The following is a 22,574-nucleotide window of genomic DNA, read 5'->3' as shown; positions in this document are numbered from 1 at the left end:
ACTGAACATACCTAAGTAGCAAACAGTGTTTTATAGATATATATATAACCCATCATCTAGGGACGTCTCTAGATTTCAAATCTAGGGATGTCCCATAAGTAAATTATCGATGAAAATCGACGCATCTTATCATTATGAACAAGTAGAAACCGCGTTCTACAGTATAGTCAGATGATCGCTGAAACGATAAAAAAATATCGATGTTTATATAATTAATCAACCAGTCGGATGATGATCCGAACTGCTAGATTTAAAAACATCCCTAGATTTTGAAATCTAGGACGTCCCTAGATGATATTTTCCCATATATATATATATATTACAGGATATAAAAAAATTTAAACTTTTCATCTTTTAATTAAATAATACTAACATTATTTATTAATTTAAAAACCTAAAAAGAAACAGATACAAACAAATCAAAACAAAATGTGTGGAAATAAACACAAAAGAAAAGTCACATCAATCAGTCAAACAAAAGTCACAACCCTACATATATATATATATATATATACATAGTAAAACATTATACACAATCAAACACACAGCAAGAACAAGAACAGGGGAATTGAAGAAGGTCCCACACTTTATTCATAGTGTTTGGTCTAATCCCTCATGATGAAAATGAAAACAGTGCTCCCTTTGAAGCCCTTGCTATTCCTAGTTGGAAAATGAAAAGCTAAAACAAGACAAGCAATACACAACCATGATTTCACTTTGCTTTCTTTGCATGCTTTCCTTTCCCATTGGTTGTTGAACTCTGGGCCCTATCTGCACTTCAACTCTCAATGGAGATAAGAACCAAGCTGTGTTTTCTAATGAGATGAGGAGACATGGCCACTCTTACTTTTTATGTTTTCCATTATAGAGAAAGACATAGAGAGAAGTGAAGAAGAAGAGGAAAAAGGTGGTGAAGGTGTAACTAATCTCACATGGAGAGAGTATTGAGATGTTCCCCTGAAACCAGAGCTCTGACAAAACAATGCTGCCAACTTAAGAGGCTACTCTTTCTCTCTTTCTCTTTTGCAATTTTAGATGCAAAAGTGTCCTTTTTCAGTGCTGTCATCATCTCTTTGTCTTCACTATTTTGTTGTTTTATAAAGTTTCTTTTGTTAGTTTTGTTTTGCTGTTAATTTATTTGTTTGAAATATGGGTAAAGAGGAATTTTTGATATGAAAAGAAGTAGGAGAGCATATTAAAAGTTAAAGATTGTAGCTATTGATTGCTCTTGAGTTTATTTATTTTTTTTGTTTGACAATCACACTGATAATATTAAATAAACTCGTTTACCAAACCCACATAAATAAAAAAAATAAACTCATTATAAAATCATGATTAGAAGTAAGATGACTCCCATTCAATAGCCAGCCAAACAATAAACTTTTCATTAAAAAAAGTGCCAATGATCTTTATATTATATATATATATATATATTATGGTGATTAACAAACACTTAAATTTACGTGACAAAGTTTTAGACTTCCAATGGAATGAACACACTTTTCCCAGTCAAACACGCAGCGCGGTTATTTTCAAAACCATAGTTTCAAATCCAAAACGCCAACCAGCGTGCGAAAAAGTAAACTCTGAGCTACACCTACACCTCTCCCACTTTAATATTTATTTTTTATCCGAACACTCTTTTTATCTTGATTTTTTACCATTTTAAAATATACAGATAAAAAAAAATATCCATATGTTTCAAGATTAAAAATAAAAAAAAACCCATTTCTTTTCCACTATATTTCTTCTCTCTTTCTCTCTTATCTAATTCTCACGCACATGGCTTATCTCATCATCTCCGAAGTCTTTGCAGCACTCCAACAACCATTGCTTCTTTAATACCAACCTTCTCTCTTCTCCTCTCCCACTTCCCATTCCCTCTCTCTCTTTTCAATCATACTTCTCCTCTACTTCTCCTGGATTCTGGATGCGTTTCCGTGACGTTTTCCCGTTTTCCGTTTTCCAGTTTTCCGTTTCTCGTTCTCATTAAACTCCCAGAATTTTCTCTATTTATTAAGCTCCGTCAAAAAATTTTTAAAAAAAAAGTCAAAGGAAATCGGCGAGAATGGCAGCAACCAGAATCGCCGCCGTGGCGATTCTTCTCATCTTCATCTCGGCGAGTTTTTCCCGATGTCTCGCGAACCATCTCGCCGACGATAAACTCGCGTTGCTGGACTTCATCTCTCGCGTTCCTCCCAGTCGAAACCTCAACTGGCGGTCAGACACCTCGGTCTGCTCCGACTGGACCGGAATCACCTGCGACTCGAACCGGTCTCGTGTCACAGCCGTCCGATTACCTGGGTTCGGCCTCAATGGCCAGATCCCTCCCAACACTCTCAGCCGTTTATCCGCCCTCGAGATCCTCAGCCTCCGATCCAACGGCCTCTCTGGTCCTTTCCCTGCTGACTTCTTCAACCTCACCGCCCTCACTGGTCTTCATCTCCAGTTCAACTCCTTCGTTGGTTCTCTGCCGTCCGATATTGGTCTCCTCTCTAATCTAACGCTTCTCGATCTCTCGCACAACTTGTTTAATGGTTCTATACCTTTCGCCATTTCCAACCTCGCCGAGCTTGTCTCTCTTAACCTCTCCAACAACTCCTTCTCCGGCGAGCTCCCCGATCTTGAGTTCCCGAGTCTCAAATCCCTTAACCTTTCCTATAATCATCTCAATGGCAGTATCCCGGCGTCTCTCCGGGGATTCCCGGCTTCGTCCTTCTCCGGCAACGATCTTGTGCCGGTGGTCCCTGTCAATCCGGTGCCAACCCCGGCGCCGTTTCCACCGCCGAGCCGGAAACACCACCATAAGCTTAGCGAAGGGGTGATTCTCGGGATTGCGGTTGGTGGCTGTGTCTTGGTGTTCGCGGTGCTGGCGGTGGTCCTTGTGCTCTGTTGCGGGAAAGGCGGGGATAATGTGGTGATCGGGAAGGGGTCGAAAGGCGAGAGGTCGCCGGAGAAGGTGGTGAGTGGGAGGCAGGAGGAGAGGAACAGGATGGTGTTTTTCCCGGGGTGTACTTTCGAGTTTGATCTTGAGGATCTATTGACGGCATCGGCGGAGATATTGGGGAAGGGGATGTGCGGGACGACGTACAAAGCCATACTGGAGGACGCGACGACAGTGGTGGTGAAGAGGGTGAAGGATGTGGGAGTTGGGAAGAGGGATTTCGAGCAGCAGATGGAGATGATTGGGAGGATACGCCATGAGAACGTGGTCGAGCTCAGGGCCTATTACTATTCCAAGGATGAGAAGCTCATTGTATATGATTTCTATAACCAGGGGAACGTCTCTTCCTTGCTTCATGGTATGCTGCTATGCTTCCCTTCTACTTGCTTTAGATAATTCTATTGAATGTTTAGATTGTTGTTGTGACTTGTGCCATGCTTTCCAGATTTGATTCTTGGTGTGAAGTTTGCAAGTTTGTTTATCTGGGCAAACATAGGACTGAAATTTTGGTTCCAAATGATAAAAAAGTTTTTCATTTTTCATGCTTATCTGTCTTAGCTAGTTTATGTATTTGGGAAGAATGTCATTTTATAAGGTTTGGGGTGTGGAACATAACTGACATAGAAATGTGGAAATTTACTAAATTTGTTGATTTTGAGTTGTTTTCCTTCCTAGCATATCTAGTCCACTTGTAAAATTCAAAATAATGTGAAATTAGCTTGTTTTCTTTGGATCGGAATCAGCTACAATTGGGATATATAAGAGATGGTTATAAATAAAGGGTTGCAACAAGGGCAACGTATTTGTAGGACATAATTGGTGGGGTAGGACGCCAAGGAACCAAGATTGGCATATGGTCAAATTCCGTGGCATTAGGTGTAAGGTACTGTACTTTTTCATTCAACATCAGATAGGAATTTTGTGGATTCACTGTGTAATCTTGATGAACTCTTACCAATTGCGGGCTATGCTCTTCTGAAATTCACATTCTTCTTCTTCTTCTTCAAAAAAAAAAATCACATTCAGTTACGTACCCTCACAAAGCATTATTATTTATTTATGTATACACTCTTGTGTTAAAATGTAAAAATCCTATGAGTAGACATATTTATCCTTGACCTTTATAAGATCGATGATGAGAAGAGAGCGAGGAGTATTTCTTTTTCTCTCTTGTTTTTTTCCTTCAGTTGACTGCTTGGGGCATAGAAGCAAAAACTAATTATTTGTGGGGTTATACAAACAAAATAATAGTGATTTGTGGGGTTATAGAATAGAAATCTCCTATTTTTGTGGTTGTGGGAGTGGCGGTGGGGGAGTGGTGGTGGGGGAATATATTAGTACTGGAAAAATATTGTTCTCATAAACTTTCATGCTTGTTTGTGTTTCTTTCTATCAATTTTTTTTTGTTATTTTTCTTGAAATTTCAGTCCAAGTTCTCTGTTATTAACATAGTTGAATGCATAGATGGAGGATTTAGTTGATCAAGTTCTAACATTTAAATGCTTACATAGGGAGATTTAAATGCTGTTGATCTAGATATATGATGCATACGAAGGACTCATTTCAATTGTTAAGTAATCATGCATATGGTTTTTTAATGATTACTATGTATGATTATATGTGAGATAATCTCTACACAGATTAGCAAGAAATTTGGTATTTATTACAATCCTTTTCAATATGCATGTGTGGCATTGTGTCCGCAATCTTAGTTTGGCCACATCAAGACTTCCCTCCTACAATGGTTATTCAAAGTAAAAGATTGTCACAGACAGGTTAGGCTAGTGCAAAGGCAATTGTGATTATGGCACTTGCAGACACTTGCAGCTATGTTGGAATTCTCCTACATAATTCATAGCCATGCATGGAGATGTAAAAGTCTTCCTCTCTCGGGTTGTGATGGGCTATGTGACTATTGTCTCAAATTTTGACCCAGTGGTCATATTTTGAAAGGGTAATGAAATGACATTCAATAGAAAAGCTTATCTGGTCATGGAAGCAACATAGCAAGTGCTACTGAAATGTGGTTGGGAACTTCGTTGACTTTTGAGATAGTGATATTAAAAAAGATAAATGATTGAAGTCTCATGAGGCAAGTTGCTGAGGGGCAGGGACTCAAAACTCTCCAACTGGAGCAAGTACAATAATTTATAGGCAATAGTAGGCTAAATTGCGTAAGACTTTTCTCAGTTTTTTTAAACTTTCTAAAGACTTAGCTTATGCCCTCTTTAGATGAGCTTATTTCCAGTGCATACACATGGTACTATTCCAACCATATAACACCCACCTCCCCTATAAAAAGTCCATGGGTGGGTGAGTCACCAAGCTGCATAAAAATAACTGTCATACATGTAAATGTATGTATGTCATTTATTGTGATTAACAAGTTTACTAAATTGTCTCCTAGCTTATTCATGTATTGTGAATTGCATCATTTGACACCAAAATAACCGCTACACAATTTTATGTTAGTAATGTGGAGGCATGATTTTTTTTTTTTTTTCTTTTTTCTTTAAATCAATTTCTTCAGATTAGGTTCAATTTTTCTTAGGAGGTTATGCCTCTTGTGAATATATTTCTTTTGTCATTTTACATATTATGTCTGATGCACTACAAACTGTAGCATATAGGTAATATCCAGAACCCATTAGCAAAACTTGTTATGGATGAAAAACAATAGAATGGTTACAAATTTGTATACCAATTTCCTTTTAATCTGTTGTGTTTCCATACAACCTGCCAGATATTTTATCAACACCAGCAAACTTCTACAATCTCAATTGAATAAGTATCTTCTAAGATCTGAAGCACCTTATGTGTCATGTTACTTTACATATCATTTGTTTTTGTTTGTTGATATTTATAATTTGTACTCTACCGGCAATTTATATAATTTCTATTGGCCACAACCTCACTATCCATCATTTTCTTAGCTGGCTTATCTAGAGGTGTATTTCTTTGAGTTTTGCAACAAGAAGGTAATAGCACATTAAAAAAAAAAATCTATTATAATAATCTCATGGTTTGCTGCTCAGTGCTGTTCTATTTGATTTATTTATTTGTTTATTTCAGCAAAGAGAGGTGAGGACAGGACACCACTTGACTGGGAAACCAGGCTGAGAATAGCACTTGGAGCAGCAAGAGGAATTGCCCGCATTCACATGGAGAATAATGGGAAATTCATCCATGGGAACATAAAGTCTTCCAATGTCTTCCTAAATAATCAGCAATATGGCTGTGTTTCTGACTTTGGTCTCACATCGCTTATGGCCACTACTGTGCCTCCTGTGTCTCGAAATGCTGGATACCGTGCACCCGAAGTGATTGACACAAGACGAACAACCCAAGCATCGGATGTCTACAGTTTTGGTGTGCTTTTACTTGAACTCCTTACCGGGAAATCACCCATCCATGTGGCCGGCGCTGGTGAGGAAATGGTGCACTTAGTGCGGTGGGTGCAATCTGTGGTTAGAGAAGAATGGACTGCTGAGGTTTTTGATCTGGAGCTAATGAGATATCCAAACATAGAGGAAGAGATGGTAGAGATGCTTCAGATTGGAATGGCTTGTGTTGCGAGGATGCCAGAGCAGAGGCCCAGGATGGCCGATGTTGTGAGAATGCTCGAAGATGTAAGAAGGGCAGATACTGCAAACCGACCTTCATTGGAGATAAAATCAGATGTTGCAACACCGTCACAAATACCCAGCACAGGAGGCCCATCACCACAAAACTAAGGGTTATTCTTCATTTATCGCCCTGTTACTTGTTAAATTGTCAAGTGGAGGGATGGATGTGCAGGGTTTTTTTATTTTTATTTTATTTTTTGTGCATCAATTTTCTTCTATCCTTTTTGGCTCACATTCTTTGATCTCCTCAAAGATGGTCCCTTTCTGTAGGATTAACTTAATCCTTAAGAACCAGTAGTCCGACTTCTATTGCCCTATTCATTGTTCTTGTCTTAAAGAGTCTGTTTGATTTAGGGAACTCATATCATGTGCTTGACGCACATTTTTATGCCGTCTGAATCATCAACTTAAGAAGTTTAGTGCTTGTGATTTGTTTCCGTTTTTGTGTAGCAACTAAATGTTGAATAGAAGTTAGCCTGTTGGGTTATTACTTCAGGTTGGAAAGCAAGGGAATCAAATGAAGCATAACACCACATGTCATTCTATAAAAATTCCATTAATCATCTAAAAGCCTCTTGCTGGTGGTTATGTAAGCAATTTTTGCCAAAAACTTTATTTCGGCCAGAATCAAATGTCATAAATCTTGTTTTATATACAATGATTGATCCATTTGTCATTCAAGCTGTGTTCTCTTTCAATAATGTTATTCACTCATTCATCAAAATGATACCTCCCCAACCAAATCAGAGAATAGTCATACCAATCAATGGTGGCCCATCTTCTTCCTTTCTGTGCAATGAGGTTCAGATAAAAAAAACGGGGGAAATCAATTCATCAATGGATTTGGAAGCCAGCATGTCATTGATTAAGACGACATTCAACCACCACTCTTATATCTTCTTCATTTGCCTGTCAAGGACAGTACCTACATACATAAATGCTATGTAGGAAATTGAATGCTTTTCCTCAACTTTGCAATGCACCAACTGAATTTTCATTTTCTTCACTTGACTGCAGGCTGCAGCAACAAAGCAAAGCAAAGCAACCAGACCTGTACTTTTGTGAAATGAAAACAGTATACTAATTATAAACATTTATCAGAACTCTACTTTCGGTCAGTTCAGTCCATTTGGATGCATGCATTATCAGCATTAAAAAAAAAAGAACTAGTAATCTCAAATACTGAATTTTGAATGGATTGGAAAAGACTGGTTACCTCTCACTTGTCAGATTCCTCAAGCAACTTAAGATCACTTACTCCTCAAGCACACACAACACCAAACTGCAAATTCTAAATATATATATATAAATAGTTAAGAATCATAAAGGTCTATAAAGTAATCAATTTCTACAAGTAGTGAATCCGCATCATAACATTTGCTTAATTTTGCAACATTTAACATTTCTAATCAATCTCTCAACGCAAAGTTGGTGAGAGATGAACCAATATAGACTTTGGAATCAAATATGTTGAATCTATCTTTTGTTTAATCATTGGTACCATTAACATATATTTTTTTTAAAAAAAGCACACTTTAAGAAAGAAACCAAATCTAGATAAGTGCATCCAGAATGCAGACCAAGACAAGTCCAGTGAATGTTTGCATTTCCATGCAGAAGAAAACACAACAATCATTCCTACCATTCATTAACAAAGCCTCGTGCTTCCATAACATGACAACCAATTCATGAATTTAATTAACAGGAAGCATAAATAGAAATAAATAAATATATATATGTATATATAGAAAAACAGTAATAAAAAAAAAAAGAAAAAGAAAAAGAAAAAAGAATCAAAATGGGGCCAAAGCGGCGGAAAAGGTAACACATCCCGTTTGAAGAAAAGGAACCTGCCATCAGTTAACAGCGAGATCCCATCCGTCCAGTGGAGGAGGGACCCACTAATCTGACGGCTAGGATTTCACATGATAGGCTGGGAATAGAAACAAACAACCACTCACGTGGGCACAACGTGCTGTGTTTCCCGAGGGAAATTTCTTTATAGATACCTGAAATAATTTAAATTTCATTTCACTGTTCCTAGGATAATAAATAATTTTAAATTTGTTTCAGAGGGAGGAAAAAAATAATGAATAGAACCTGCCGAACAGGCCAATAAGACATGGACCTCCCAACCTGGCTAATTCGAATCCACATCATGTTAGCTGGATGCACTTGTCCATATGGACAAGATATTTACATACAATTCAACCATCTCTCTGCGTGATGAGATAATTGAATTTTATTAAGATTGTTCTTAGTAAATAATACTAATATATATATATATACTTAAAATTAAGTAATTAATCATACTGATCCTAAATCTACTTGTATGGAATGTTTGTTGAACCGAAAAAGTTGGCCTTGAATGAATAAATAGACATGATTGGCGCAAAAACCATGAGAAAAACATTGAACTTCTAAGAACTTTCTCCAACGATTTAAATGTAGAGTTTTCTGCAATAGCAGGGCGGGATTTGGTCTAATCCAGTGCCAAATCCTGCATGCGAGTTTGTGCGATCTCTACGGGTGGTGCGTAGACATGTAGCGCACCAGAGTATAGCCAGCTATTTCTTTTTTTATTTTTCGGTTTTCATTTTTGATTTTTTCTTTTTAACAGTTTTATTTTTTGTTTTTTTTTATTTTTTCAGTTTTATTTTTCAGTTTATTTTTTTTATTTTTTCAGTTTATTATTTATTTATTTTTATCTTTTTCGGGTTTTCAGTTTTAATTTTTCGTTAATTATTTTTTATTTTTTTAGATTATTATTTATCTTTTTTTATCCTTTTTGATTTTTTAGTTTTAATTTTCAGTTTATTTTTGTTATTTTTTCAGTTTATAATTTATATTTTTTTGGTTTTTTAGTTTTAATTTTCAGCTTATTTTTTTATCTTTTATTTATTTTTTTTCTTTCTTATAAAATTTATATTTATAATTTATATTTTAATTAAATTAAATAATTTATAATTTAAGATTGTATTTTTCAATTAATAAAAAATAAAAAATTAACGAAAATAATACAGGAAATATAACTTCATTAAAATTAACGAAAATTACACGAACAATAAAATAAAAAGCATAGAAAATAGTCATAACATGAGATTATCATCGATGTGATAAGAAAAAAATCACAACACACAAAATACTAATTAATGAAAAGTTCGAAGTAGATGGATCTAATAATCCCAGGTATGTTATCGCCACTTCCACCGATATTGACAAAGATATCACTAAACATGTTAGATCCGGGAAGGGGTGGTGGTTGAAAATATCATTTTTTCTGTAAAATTTCTTGTTGTTGTGCTTGTATACAAGCACGAATATTTGGATCGACTATAAATTCAAGTCTCGCGATCAAAATGTGTTGTTTTTCAATCGATGGTCTCTGGTTTTGTATGTTATGTTTTTATTAAATAATTAATGTAATGTAATGTTTGTATTTATATTTGTAGTTTATCAATCAAATTTTATATTTAATAAATATTTATAAAAAAATATAAAAATAAAATTTATATTTTAAAATAATATAATATTTAAATTCAATGGTTAAAAGTGAAAAAATTAAAGATGATTAAATTTATTACTAGTATGAATATAAAAGTGTGAAGTGAGAAGAATATTCTTAGAATATTCTATTTTAGAGTTAAAAATAGAGATGATGGTTGGAGAAATTTTTACTGTAGCAGATGTATTTTTGTGTACTGAAACGCCAAATATAGAGTTTTGGGTTGGAGATGGCCTAAAGCAGCATTGTGTTTTGTCACTAAGGATAAATTACAATAGATTTACTAAAATTAAAAAGAAAATTACAATGGATGCGTTTGTCTTCAACTAAAGATTCTGGTTAACAAATGAAAATGAGAATTGCTTTCTTATATTTGGTTGGATGGAGGAGGACAGTAATAAGGGTTAGGAAAATGAAAGTAAATATTGATAAATTTTCTTTCTATCATTTTTCCTATTATTTTTATTTTTCTTCTCTTTTCCCTAACTCCAAATATAATTTTTTTTGGATTTAGGAAATTAGACAAATACAAAAGAAAAAACGTTTTGTTGTATTTGCTTATATATATGAAATAAAAAAATTATCAAATAAAAATCTCTTTTGGCTTCATTTTCAAAAATTTTGGTAATAAGCCAATAACAATATAATATATATTTGCACATATAAATACAGCCGTCCTCACTAAATTTTTTTTTAAATAAAAAATAACAATTCAAACATAAAACCAAAGTTACTTTCAACCAAGTAACCCTCACGGGTCACACTTTGACATTTTTCATCCCATATTAAAATCTTATTCATGTTAAAATCAATTTAATACAACTATTTATAAAACAACATATTATATAACATATGAATATGAAAACAATTACCGCAAAATAGTTTTTTTTTCAACTTCTATTAAAATTTTATTATTTATTATATAATCACTGATCCCACATTCATCAAACTAGTCGGCAGCATACTAGGAAGTCAAAAAAGCATACAAACTTTCTGATTAATTAAACGTTTCACATCTTGGATTTAATTGGAGTATAAAATTTCAACGCCATTAGATGGATTCACTAGTTTCACTAAAGATGTCCACTTGCATGTTGCATCACCACATAGTCCTCCTCTTCAATCTATGTATATACATACATATGTACATACATACATACATCTCGAAAGATACATCAACGGCTGAAGATAAATCTTATTTTTTAAAAAATTTTTTTTAATTTTAATTTTTTATGAGACTCAGTGACGTTTGTATTTTTAATTTTTTTTAATAAAAACCAAAAATTCAAGTAATTAAAAAGACCGTATAAATGGCATAATATCCCCATATACTTTGATCCAACAACACCGACAAAAATACCAGGCCATCCCCTGTTTCTCTCCACCGAATGAGTAATCACCACGTGTCCCATCCCAACATCCGCGCGCGTGAACCGCGCCATTTAAGCAACCCCCTCCTTCACCTTCGCCAACCCCATCACTCATCTGCCACTCTATATATTACTAAAAGTCCTCTGCTCCGCCGGAGCAACTTCACGGCCTATCTCCTGATCCACTCCCTCGCCCTCGTCCGTCCGATCTTTAAAACCTCTCCGTGATTACCAGATCTATCACTATTATTATCCTAATCCCGCGAGACACCAGACACTAGTCTTCTTCTTCGTCTTCCTCCCGCTATGGATCCTTGCTCGTATTCTATCAATTCTCAACCTTCCTATTGATTTCTAGATAATTTTGGTGTAATTTTTAATCCAATCTTCTTAATTTATACGCCAGAATTTCCACTATAATTGAGAACTTTTCTCTTGAATTATTGCCATTTTTGCAAAATTTTTCAATAAATTTTGGGATTATTTAATCCGAAAAAAAAAAAGAGAAAAAAAGCAAAGGAGAGAAGCCACACCTTAGACAGCTTGAGAAATGCCGGAGAACTCAGCGCCGGGGATGCCGATGCTTCAGAAACCGCCGGGGTTTCGAGAACCATCGGCGCCGCCCGTCCTCCGCTGCACCACGTCCACCAGGACCACCGCGCAAGCCACCGCAGCTTCCCCGAACTCTCCGGTACCCAGGCAAACCCCCCGCTCGGCGACGCCGTGCTCGCGCGTGCTGCTGCCGACTCTGCTGTTGGCTCTCCCTCATCCTCATCGCCATCGCTTTCCTTGTCGCCGTTACTGGTGCTCTCGCCTATCTCTGGTTCCAACCCCGGCTTCCCTTGTTCCGGATCCAATCCCTCCGGGTCTCGAGATTCAATGTCTCCGGATCCGATGGTGGTCCTTTCTTCTTGGACGCCTCCATGGCGATGACGATCCAGGCGGCGAACCCTAATGGCAAGATGGGGCTCACGTATTCCGATCTCGAGGCGGATGTTTCGATCGCCGCCGACGACGACGACGGTGATGTTGATATGGGGACAGCGGTGGCGTTGGGATTTGCGCAGGGGAAGAAGAACTCCACGGCGGTGAAGTTCGCGGTGGTGGCCAAGAGGCTTGGGGTGGATGAGGCGGTGGGGAAGAGGATGGCTGCGATGTATGCGAGCAAGGAGCTGAGATTTGGAGTGGAGCTGAAGACGAAGGTAGGGGTTAGTGTTGGCGGTAAGAGCACCGGGCGTGTGCCGATCCGGGTCGAGTGCGGAGCGGTGAGTTTGAAGCAGGCGGCGCGGGGAAGTGCAACCGATTCCGTGCTGCCTCATTGTCACATTAATTTGCTCAGATGGTAAAAAGCTTGCTTTTTTATTTTTATTTTTTTATTTTTTCGTTTTATTTTTTTATTTAAAATTATAAATTATGCTTCTCTCGATGAAGATATGACAGGCACTGTGATATTGCTTTCCATTTCGGTGGTTGAAGTAAATTTTTTTATTTGGTTATTATCAGTGTGACTTTCTATGTCTGTCTGCACTGTGGTGGTTGCTGGCATTTCTTTGTGAACCAATTTTATTAGAGTTTTTAAAATATTATAAGGGAATATGAGTGTTGAAATTGATTTTTGATTGAATTAGAACCGTCAATATTAGTCTATTAGTTTGATTCTTTTCATTTTTTGTCCAATAATAGCCAAACATGTATTTAGCTTAGCCTCTTATAACTGGTACAGAGTATTTCAAAATTGTGTTTAGTTTTAAATTTAAGAGTCTTCCAGAAGAAAATAAGTGTTAATTGATGACCCAAATTCCATTGTGCAACCAAATGAAAGCTATAGAATTGACAGATTTTCTTGAGAATAGACTAGTAGAATAATGTGATAAACCAAGTCCTTTTTGGTTGTATGAAGTTGGCTGGTATTTTAATCTTAATAGGCAGAACAGAAATGAAATGGTGATGGTAATCAAAATTGATGAGTAAGAACCTTCATTCTTCTTTATTTTGGGGTTATATTGAATCAGAATTTTTTATTTGGGCCAGTTTGTGAATACTAATGTAGAGAAGAGATGAAGTTTGGTATGATATACAATCTCATGAATACTTGGTTGATGTCTGGAGCACACTGTCAAGAATTATGATGAGGGAAATTGTCTTATGTTTGAAACAGTGACAATTATATAAACTCAATAATCACAGATGACAAACTTCTGAGAACCTATAAAATGAGTTGTTCATGGCATATTTAGATTGAAATTTTTTTAAGACCACAGATGGCAAAGAGTAGTGAAAAATGTTGAGCAGTTGCTGTCTAAGCTTGTCAGTGGTCTTGGGATATGTCAATGTCGCACTTAAAAGGAATAAGATTAGCAATCTGAAAATATTTATTTTGTTTAGATTGCAAGATCAGTAAATCCGATGATAGGACAACTTTAAATTGATGATTCTAAGTTTATTTATGTGGGTACCATAAACTTGACAATTTGTTAAGAATATCAAACTAGAGCTTTTTGTTGGCAGCCATGAGCATCATTTTCCCTTGTATGATTATTACTTTGGCTGATTGTGTATTTATTTTTCATTTCCCTCTTCCTCTGATGATTATATATTTATATTTGACTTGCTTTAATGCAATACTTATTTGTCAAGGACTTATGAGGACATGCTATCAAGATTCACCAATATTTTAATAGCTAATGCCCAGCACCGGAATCCTAATAGTAAGCATACCAATGAGAAAGAAGATTTGTCATCATAGATGCCTTGTGTTCAACCTGAATTGCTCTTAATCTTTAACTCATTATGGCCCCAACAAAATTTAAATTGTCAAATGAACATAGCTTTGCAACATGATTTGGAAATGGTTATCAAACTCAAGTATTACTAACATAAAGTTCTTTTATTATGATGACCAATTGCTTCTGAAATGGTGCTTATCCTAATCCAATAGGTGTTACAATGAAGATTTAAAAAGTTTTAGTTTAAGCTTTGCCGGACGTTTCATTCTCTGTAGTCCACATTAAAATTGTACACCATATCAATATATTATTATTTCAGTTTGGTCAGCTGTTGGTATTTATTTGGTAGGCTCTACACTGAGGCAGACTTGCAATCTTTCAAGGGCCTCACCTTTATACTATGTTTTGTGCCTGAAGATAATTGATACATTTGTTGTATGATTTGAACTTTTTTTTATATATATAAATTTTTGGTTAAAAGATTTAAAAAGTATGATTTGGACATTACACCAGCTTTTTTGTATGATACGCTTCTCCTATGATGTCTACATCATGTTTTTCTTATTTTTGATAAAGATTATCCTATTATTCTATTTTAAATATTTTATCCTTTCTTTGTATTGCAGGATTAATTTACATTGATCAAGCATAATGAACCTGTTGGTGCCATTTGCTCTTGGTGATGTACAGACCTGGATTTGTATTTATACTGCTTTCTTGCCCTTTCTTTCTCCGTTATGGCCTTATTTTGGAAATTTGGAGTGAGACTGACAATCATGATTTGGTTTGGATTTGTGGAAGCTTGTATCTATAATTTATCTTTTTTATTTTTCAAAAGAAGTTAGTTTTCAAACTAAATGGTCTTCTTTTTATTATTACAAATATACAAGTCTCTAATTTCTCGTATTTTCCAAAACTTTGTAGACCTTTGAGTGCAAATAAATTTCTTATTCATTGTTACTCTTAAGTCCAACTTGACCAAATTAAATCTGTGGAAGGTTTTTGAATAATAGGCATACAGTGCCTTTTTATATGAATATAATGACTTAAACAGATCTTTGAAACCCGGATGTACAATGTATGTACAGTATGATAATAGTATAGAAATCTCAGGTGAACAGTGTATAAACATTGCCATACAATTATGCCTGGCAAAGCATATACGTAAACTACTCTAGAATGCAAAGCATGGGGTGAGACATTAAGGGGATGTTTGGTTACCTGCAACTAGCTGTAAGTAGCTGTAATGTAACTGGTTTTACATGTAAAAGTCATTTGGTTTTCTTTGATTAAATCGGTTTTTACGTATAAGCAGTTTTCGAGTTTTACATCTTTTGCTTTGCGATTTCAAACTTACAGATGAAATTTTTCATCGTAAGTTGAAATCGCAAGACAAACATTAATTTAAAAATCACCATTCTTCACTCTCCAAAATTATGTATTAAAAAGAAAATGAAAAACTTACGTATGAATCGATTGTTAATATAATCAAACTTATACTTATTTATATTTTATTAAATTTATTTATTTTTATTTAAAATAAACCAATTTGTATTTAATTTTTAATTAAAAACAATATTTTTATATAAAAATTAAAAGAATTTTATATTTTTTTAATTTAATAAAAATTATTATTAAGTTAATTAATTAATTAATTTACATTAGTGTTAAGAGTAGATGGGGGAGAGTTAAATTAATTATTTAGAGTTAGTGTTTAATTATTTAAGTTTCTTATTATTATTTGGCTTAGTTATTTGAGTTTCTGATTATTATTTTTAAATGTAATAAATACTTTATTAAATCATTTAATTAATTTAAAAATTAAATTAAATTAAATTAATTATTTTAGTTTAAATTATTTTTTTAAAATACATTAAATAATTAATAATAATACAGTATATTGGGGTAATCTCACCCCCTCTACATACATGGTGACCATATCTTCTAATTTACATCAAACCAAGCAAATTAAAAGTAATGCAGCATTTTCGGTTACAGCAAACCAAACAGCAGTGATGTAAATAGAAATGCAGCATTTTCACTTACACTGTAATTTCACTTACATGTAATTTTATTTACAGACAACCAAACAGCCCCTAAGTTAGTGTTTTTATTTTTATTTGACTTCCGAAAGATTATAATTGTATGTATATTTACAAAATCTCCCAAAAAAAAAAAAACTTATTTTTAAAGAATTACAAGAATGAGATTCTTTATTGAATGTAAAGACAAATTTTAAATACAGACAACTAACAAGACTCTTTAAATATAAGAGTATTATGGCATCAACAATCAGATTTCAAGCATTAACTAAAAGAGACACATGTACTAATAATGTTTAACTAATTTAAAATTAATATACTTATTACATTTGATAATTTAAAAAGAAAATTAATTATTTATAACTTTATTTTCCGCACGGCCTTTGTAGGTGGAATATCTGTTAATTTTAATAGCTTTATTTTAAGATAATCACGTTATTTGATGAAGAGTACAAGAACATATTGGTTGAGTTTAGTGGCACATGGGAATATTTTCAAAGTGTACCTGTGTACCAAAAAAAAAAATTTAAATTGTTAACCGTTTGATCATCAGTGTGTTGTCTTGGGATGATCAACTTTCTTCAATAGAGAAACCGCGAGCGAACCAGTTGAACCACCATTGCAACAGGACAAAAGCGATCCTTCCACCATTTGTGTCGATGATTCCAGGTAAACCCTAGCTTCTTCATTTCAATTTGAAGGATGATTCAATGCTTGTTCCTCTCTTATTTGAGTTTCTTTTTGGATTTTTCATTGTTTGTGGCTGATAAATCCCCCTTTTTTTTTTTGGAATTTTTCCCTCATGAATTGCTCATGATCCATTCCGGATCATTTTGGTTCAATGCTCTCTCATAATTAAATTTTGTAGAAGAATTTTTGCGGAGATACTGTATGGAGCCAAGGAATTTTTTTTCTCTTTTTTGTATTTGATTGAGTGATGTAGATAAAATGGATTGAAAATGAAAGCAAATGTGGAGTTTTTCTAATTCTTTGTGAATCTTGGCATGAGTGCATAAAGTTTGAAGGATTTTATCTATATTGGTATGTATCATGTATAAAATTATCCCAAAAAAAAAATGGCAGAAGGGAATTTAGGATTTTTGAGTTTCTGGAGTGACAGGGTTGTGTGATAATCCTATGTTTGCATATAAAATGTGCATTAATAATGACTGAAATTTGTGGACAAAATTTATATTTTGATACAACTGATATACCGTTTGCCAATTCTCTCAATAAATATATATATATATATTTATTCAATGAAAATTCATTATACTTTAGCCGATTAGTATTGGTACCAAATGTTCATCTTCAGTTTCTAGCTATGCAATTAGAATATAAAAGCTTTGAACTAATAATGGCAGCTGATGATGCATTTGAAAGCAGAACTATTGACTGATTTCACTGTTACATTTGACTGCACTGCTGTTACACCGATTCACATTTCTTTTTATGACAATAAATGCGTTGGTTCTACATGTACATCCATATATATGACACTCTTTGGTATCAATTGAAATAAATATCATTGGTTGATTAATATGGCAAATTAGCAATTTGTGAATCGTGAAGTATGTTTGGTGAGCTAATGTCAGGAATATTTATTTATGCATTTCCTGGTGATGTTTTTGATTTGTTACTTGCTCTTAGATGATGGCTCAGATGATCTGTTGCTCCTGGAAATCTAGATGCTAATGGCAGGATGTAGACGACTGGAATTTACTTGTATAGATTTTGATGTTTTGATGTCATAACTGTTTTAAATTGCATTGACATCTCACAATCCACTAACGAAGTTCTCTATTCTATTTGTAAGTACATGCTATGGAGTCTCTTTCTTTCCTTAACAAAGTAGTGTTTTATCCACTTTATTAAAAACAAACGAAAAGGAAGAAAGAAAAGTACATGCTATTGAAAATGAGTTGTTCTGTGTTAAAATTTGTTCTCTCTTGCTACTAAGGTTGGAGATCCCTATGGTTCTTATGAACATGCAACTTAATTTGTGCTCCAGATTGCGTGAAGTGAATAAAATGGATAAATCATAAATTTATTAAAAATGAAAGAATCGGAAGCAACAAAGTACAAATGAAAAATACAACAAACACCTGAAGAAAGTGAGACTCGCTATCCTCACCGAGATGAGAATAACAGAGAACAGGAAAGCAAAAGGAAGATAAAAGAGGAGCAATATGAAAGCCGTGAAGTCAACTATATGGAGACACGATGTCACTTTCGAGAGGAGAAGGATAGCTGACTACTCCCCGACTCGATCGGGCGCCGGATCACCGTGCAGAGGCAGAGGATCTGGGACTCGGGGAAGTTTTAGGGAAGCGATCTTCGAGTACCCTCCGAGTCATTCAAAATGTGGGAGTCAGAGTCTGCAGTAATCCAAGAAAGAATCATATTAGCCGTATTATAGGGGTAAAATTTTGTGGCATTTCTTCAGGTCTAGATAAGAAATTTTTGTAATCACATGCTTTCAGCCTTGTGATCTTTGTTGATTTTATGGAGAAAATTATGCATTGAATTATTTCTTGCCATAATTTTTACTATTAATGGATCAAATTTTACAGTCTTATCACCACTCTGTTTGCTCTAGCTTGTTTACTACCTTTGAGCATGACTTTTTTTTGGTCCTTTTATCTGCTTGGTTTGTTACTATTGAAAAGCTCTGTTTATTGTTTGTTTAGACTTATTATTTTTTCATAGCAATAAGCCCACTGTCAAGCAATTCTAGTTGAAAGGGCTCAGTTACTATGGTCTAGTTTTCAATTAGAAACACCAAATACCAATATTATTCCACAGGGACTAGAAATAGAAATTACTTTTCTCACATGAACACCACTTTTGAGGACTATGGCATCATTCCTAGCAGTGACAGGATGCTACAAACATTAAATGTTGAAATAGATGAGCACTAATGATTTTAATGTATGGTGTGGTGCTCTGAATGTTTCAAATGATGGTGCCTATCATGAAAGATATTGACTCTGCCCTTCCCACTTGTTAAAGGAACTTCATTAGATGTTTTCAGTTGATGTTTCCGTGACTCCTTCTGGTCCACCACCCAAACTCCATTTGTGTGCAATGCCAGAGTCTGGATTACGCCACCTGAACATCCCCTTCTCCTCCTCAACTTTAACCTTTTTAAGCCTGCTTCCAAGCATGCTTTACAAAAGGTGAAACCTCTTCAATCTCACTTCATTTGATTGTTGTTATTACTTTACAAAACATGGAAGTCATTTGTGATTAAATCAAGGTGTGATTTGATTGATTTATTTATTTAACTTATCCTTCATTTTTCCTTCAATTGAAACACAAGATCCATTAATGAGGTTTCACATTCTGAATGAACAAAGGAATAGAGCACAGTTACTGTTGGAATGTACTAGAAATTGACCAAAGAGAGCATGAGCAACAATATTCCATCAAAAGATAGCCATGTCTCACAAACAATTGAGAGTGGAAAGAGGTTGACATCTAAACTGAACACTTTGCAGGATGATGAGGATGATGATGTAAAATTTGAAAATCATGGTTGCTCCCAGCTCTCAAGATTTCATTGCCTTGGCTTTTCTCCGGAAATCCTCAATGAAGATAATGAGAGATGAGTACACAAGTACATGCAATTGAGAACAAGCCAAAAAGGTGCCTTATTCTTTCATTTCATCACAACCATTTTCTCTGTTCTTTTACACCATTTTTTTTATGGATTGACTGAATTATCCAACTTTTAGTGTTTGTGTAGATGAAATTTTGAACCAATTTCTCTCTAGGAATTACCCATAACAAATCATAGATGGGATCACAATGAAAGTGAGTCTTAAGAGTTTCCAAACTTGAGTAATCTAATAAGCCAGACATATTGAAATGCATTACATGTGGTTCTTTGTTGCAATGAGCTTTAAAGAAGGCCTTTTGCACACCATAGAAAGCCAGCATCCATTCAGACTTTCAGGGCACTGATTTTCACATACCTTTGTTTTACTTAATGTCCATGACTCTGCCTCCAAACCAAAGAATCTCTGAAACTTTCTAGACTTAATATTATCTAAAGTTGAAACCATTAGTTGATATCTTTAAGACCATTCCCCATGCTCAAAAGTCTAACAACACGTGTGAAGAGCCACATGGTCACAAAAACACACACAAAAAGAAGTGGGAATGGAGTGAAGATAGATCGTGCACACGAGTGGGTGACCTAAACCCTAAGAACAAGGCCGCTTTGATGTCTTGTAATAAATTTGGGTTTCAAAGCATCACTTTGGTGAGTTGTGAGTTGTGAGTTGTGAGAGGGGTCTTTAAGGCTTGTCTTGTATAGGAGACATAACCAAGTAGTGACCACCCAAGTGAGGAATCCTGGTGGGTCAGTATGATGTGGCCATTGTCTAGTCCACACATTAGTGGCCCCCATTTTGCCTTCTTCTCTTTTCTGGGGTTTCTCCTTTTTGTCTCTAAGAAGTCCCCTAAACCCTAGCTACTAAAGTTTTTTTTTTCTATATTTATTTATATGTACATATAACAGTTAATTTATTGTATTAGTTAGATGGAAGTGATAGGAGATAATGGGCCAATGGCCTTGTTGTTTATTGGTATTGGTCCCTGTATAAAATGTTCCTCTCTTGCCAAGGAGATAGACTTGAATTTTTTTTAGTTTACATAAAATGATGATACAGATGTATAAGACATTAACTCCACGCATATGTATGCTCTAAATATAGTTTGTTCATTTGGTCACAAAAAGGTCATAGATAATGGTAAAGTAGAAAATTACAAAAGACAATGATAAAAGAAGGTTTTTGGTTCCGATTTGGATATTTATTTGTTTTTCAATGAAAACAAAACTTTTTTTCATCAAGTTATTTTATTTTTATAAGTTTTAAATATTCGAATTCATGCATCATAGAAATTAAATTGCTAATATATCAACTTAGTGGATATCTTTTTGAGTACTACTAAATCACAAAATTTGAAATTCTTCAATAATCAAAACTTTGAGGAGACAATCGCACTAATCCATTCTATATATAGCAAGCAAGTACGATGCAATTTGACTAAGTAATTGAAAGAGTTTAAAAAAAACTCAAAATGATGTTGAATTAATTCTTCTTTAACTGCTTTTGTTGTATTATAATATATATATATATATATATCAACTAGTGAACTTCTCAATGTACAAAGAAACATTGAACATGAAGCACATATGAATTGGTAAAGCACTTGTTTATAAGAATATGCACATTCCATGCCGTAACACATCCAATAAGAAAATATTAATTGAGTCATGAGAGCATGGATGTGTACACTTCACAGCCCTGCATATCCTATAACAATATCTCAGTGAGTAATGAAAGGAACCTTTGACTCTCATCCTTATTTATCACCATATCACCATATCACAAAATACATATATATGTATATATATCAGTGAGGACTTTGACAACAACAAAAAAATAAAAATAAAAATAATGCAGAGGACTTTATGAGTTGTAAGAGCAGTGGACCACCAACCCCCACTTAAGCATGTTTTCTGATACCATTTCTCTCCATACATGCAGAGTGGAAGTGCAACCACAAACAGTTCACAAGCCAACTCTCTTTTTCTTTGTACTATAGAAACTTAATTTAATATGAATCACAAGTACAAGATCTCCATCACTCTCTCCGGTGTCTTTCTCACCAAAATCTTTCACTAACTCCTCACCATCTATCTTACTGTACTATGAATTCTAAACCAACGTGCATTCATTATATTTTGCAAGAACTCTGGCTAGTAGTTGAACATATATATATTTTTTAATTCTTATAAAAAAAAACAATTTATCCCATTATGCTTTTTATCATCATGTTTTAAATTGTTTATATATATATAGTTTTTTTATATACTTCTCCCTCCAAACAAGGGTTGTGCATTATTCAATTTAAGCCTAATTAATTGATTGAATTCAATGAACTAAACTAACAATATCAATGACCAACCTTCGAAGGGATTCAATGAACCAAGCTCATTACAATGTCAATGACTCAATGGCATATCTAATTCAAAACTAAACTAACACATTTATGTTTGATAGACAAAATATAAGAGAAGGAATGAATTGTGTGTTCATTAGACTGAAACTAACCCATATAAATACAAGAATGATGTATACAGGAGCATGTATACTTAATAGTATGTACGTATAAGTATACAGAGTATAAATATAAAGTAATACTATTACTCTAACACACCCCTCAAACTCACGGTGGGTCATAAACCGAGAGTTTGTCAACTAGAAAACCGAAACCGAGAGCAGATGATGTGCCTTAGTAAAAAGATCGCCAGTGCTCGCGTAGAGGCAACATAAGGAAGAAGAATACT

General features: G+C 34.5%; 2 protein-coding genes across 2 annotated transcripts; both read left to right on the top strand.

The window, feature by feature from the left end:
- The first annotated feature begins 1,750 nt into the window (after nucleotides 1–1,750).
- On the top strand, nucleotides 1,751–7,006 carry LOC120262022 (probable inactive receptor kinase At4g23740). Its single transcript, XM_039270057.1, has 2 exons — nucleotides 1,751–3,302; nucleotides 6,017–7,006. Exons 1-2 carry the CDS (start codon nucleotides 2,069–2,071, stop codon nucleotides 6,676–6,678), a joined length of 1,896 nt encoding a protein of 631 aa, XP_039125991.1. The 5' UTR covers nucleotides 1,751–2,068; the 3' UTR covers nucleotides 6,679–7,006.
- A 4,927-nt stretch (nucleotides 7,007–11,933) lies between these two features.
- LOC120262023 lies at nucleotides 11,934–15,008 on the top strand (the record flags this gene model as incomplete). The annotated part of the gene is made up of 2 exons (XM_039270058.1): nucleotides 11,934–12,787; nucleotides 14,798–15,008. Coding segments are annotated over 2 exons (870 nt in total), but the record flags the coding sequence as incomplete, so codon positions are not given.
- Between the last annotated feature and the right edge of the window lie 7,566 nt (nucleotides 15,009–22,574).

Source organism: Dioscorea cayenensis, chromosome 5 (assembly GCF_009730915.1).
Source record: "Dioscorea cayenensis subsp. rotundata cultivar TDr96_F1 chromosome 5, TDr96_F1_v2_PseudoChromosome.rev07_lg8_w22 25.fasta, whole genome shotgun sequence".
Taxonomy (NCBI): domain Eukaryota; kingdom Viridiplantae; phylum Streptophyta; class Magnoliopsida; order Dioscoreales; family Dioscoreaceae; genus Dioscorea; species Dioscorea cayenensis.
The sequence above is the reverse complement of the archived record's forward strand: the minus strand, read 5'-3'. Positions and strand labels throughout refer to the sequence as shown.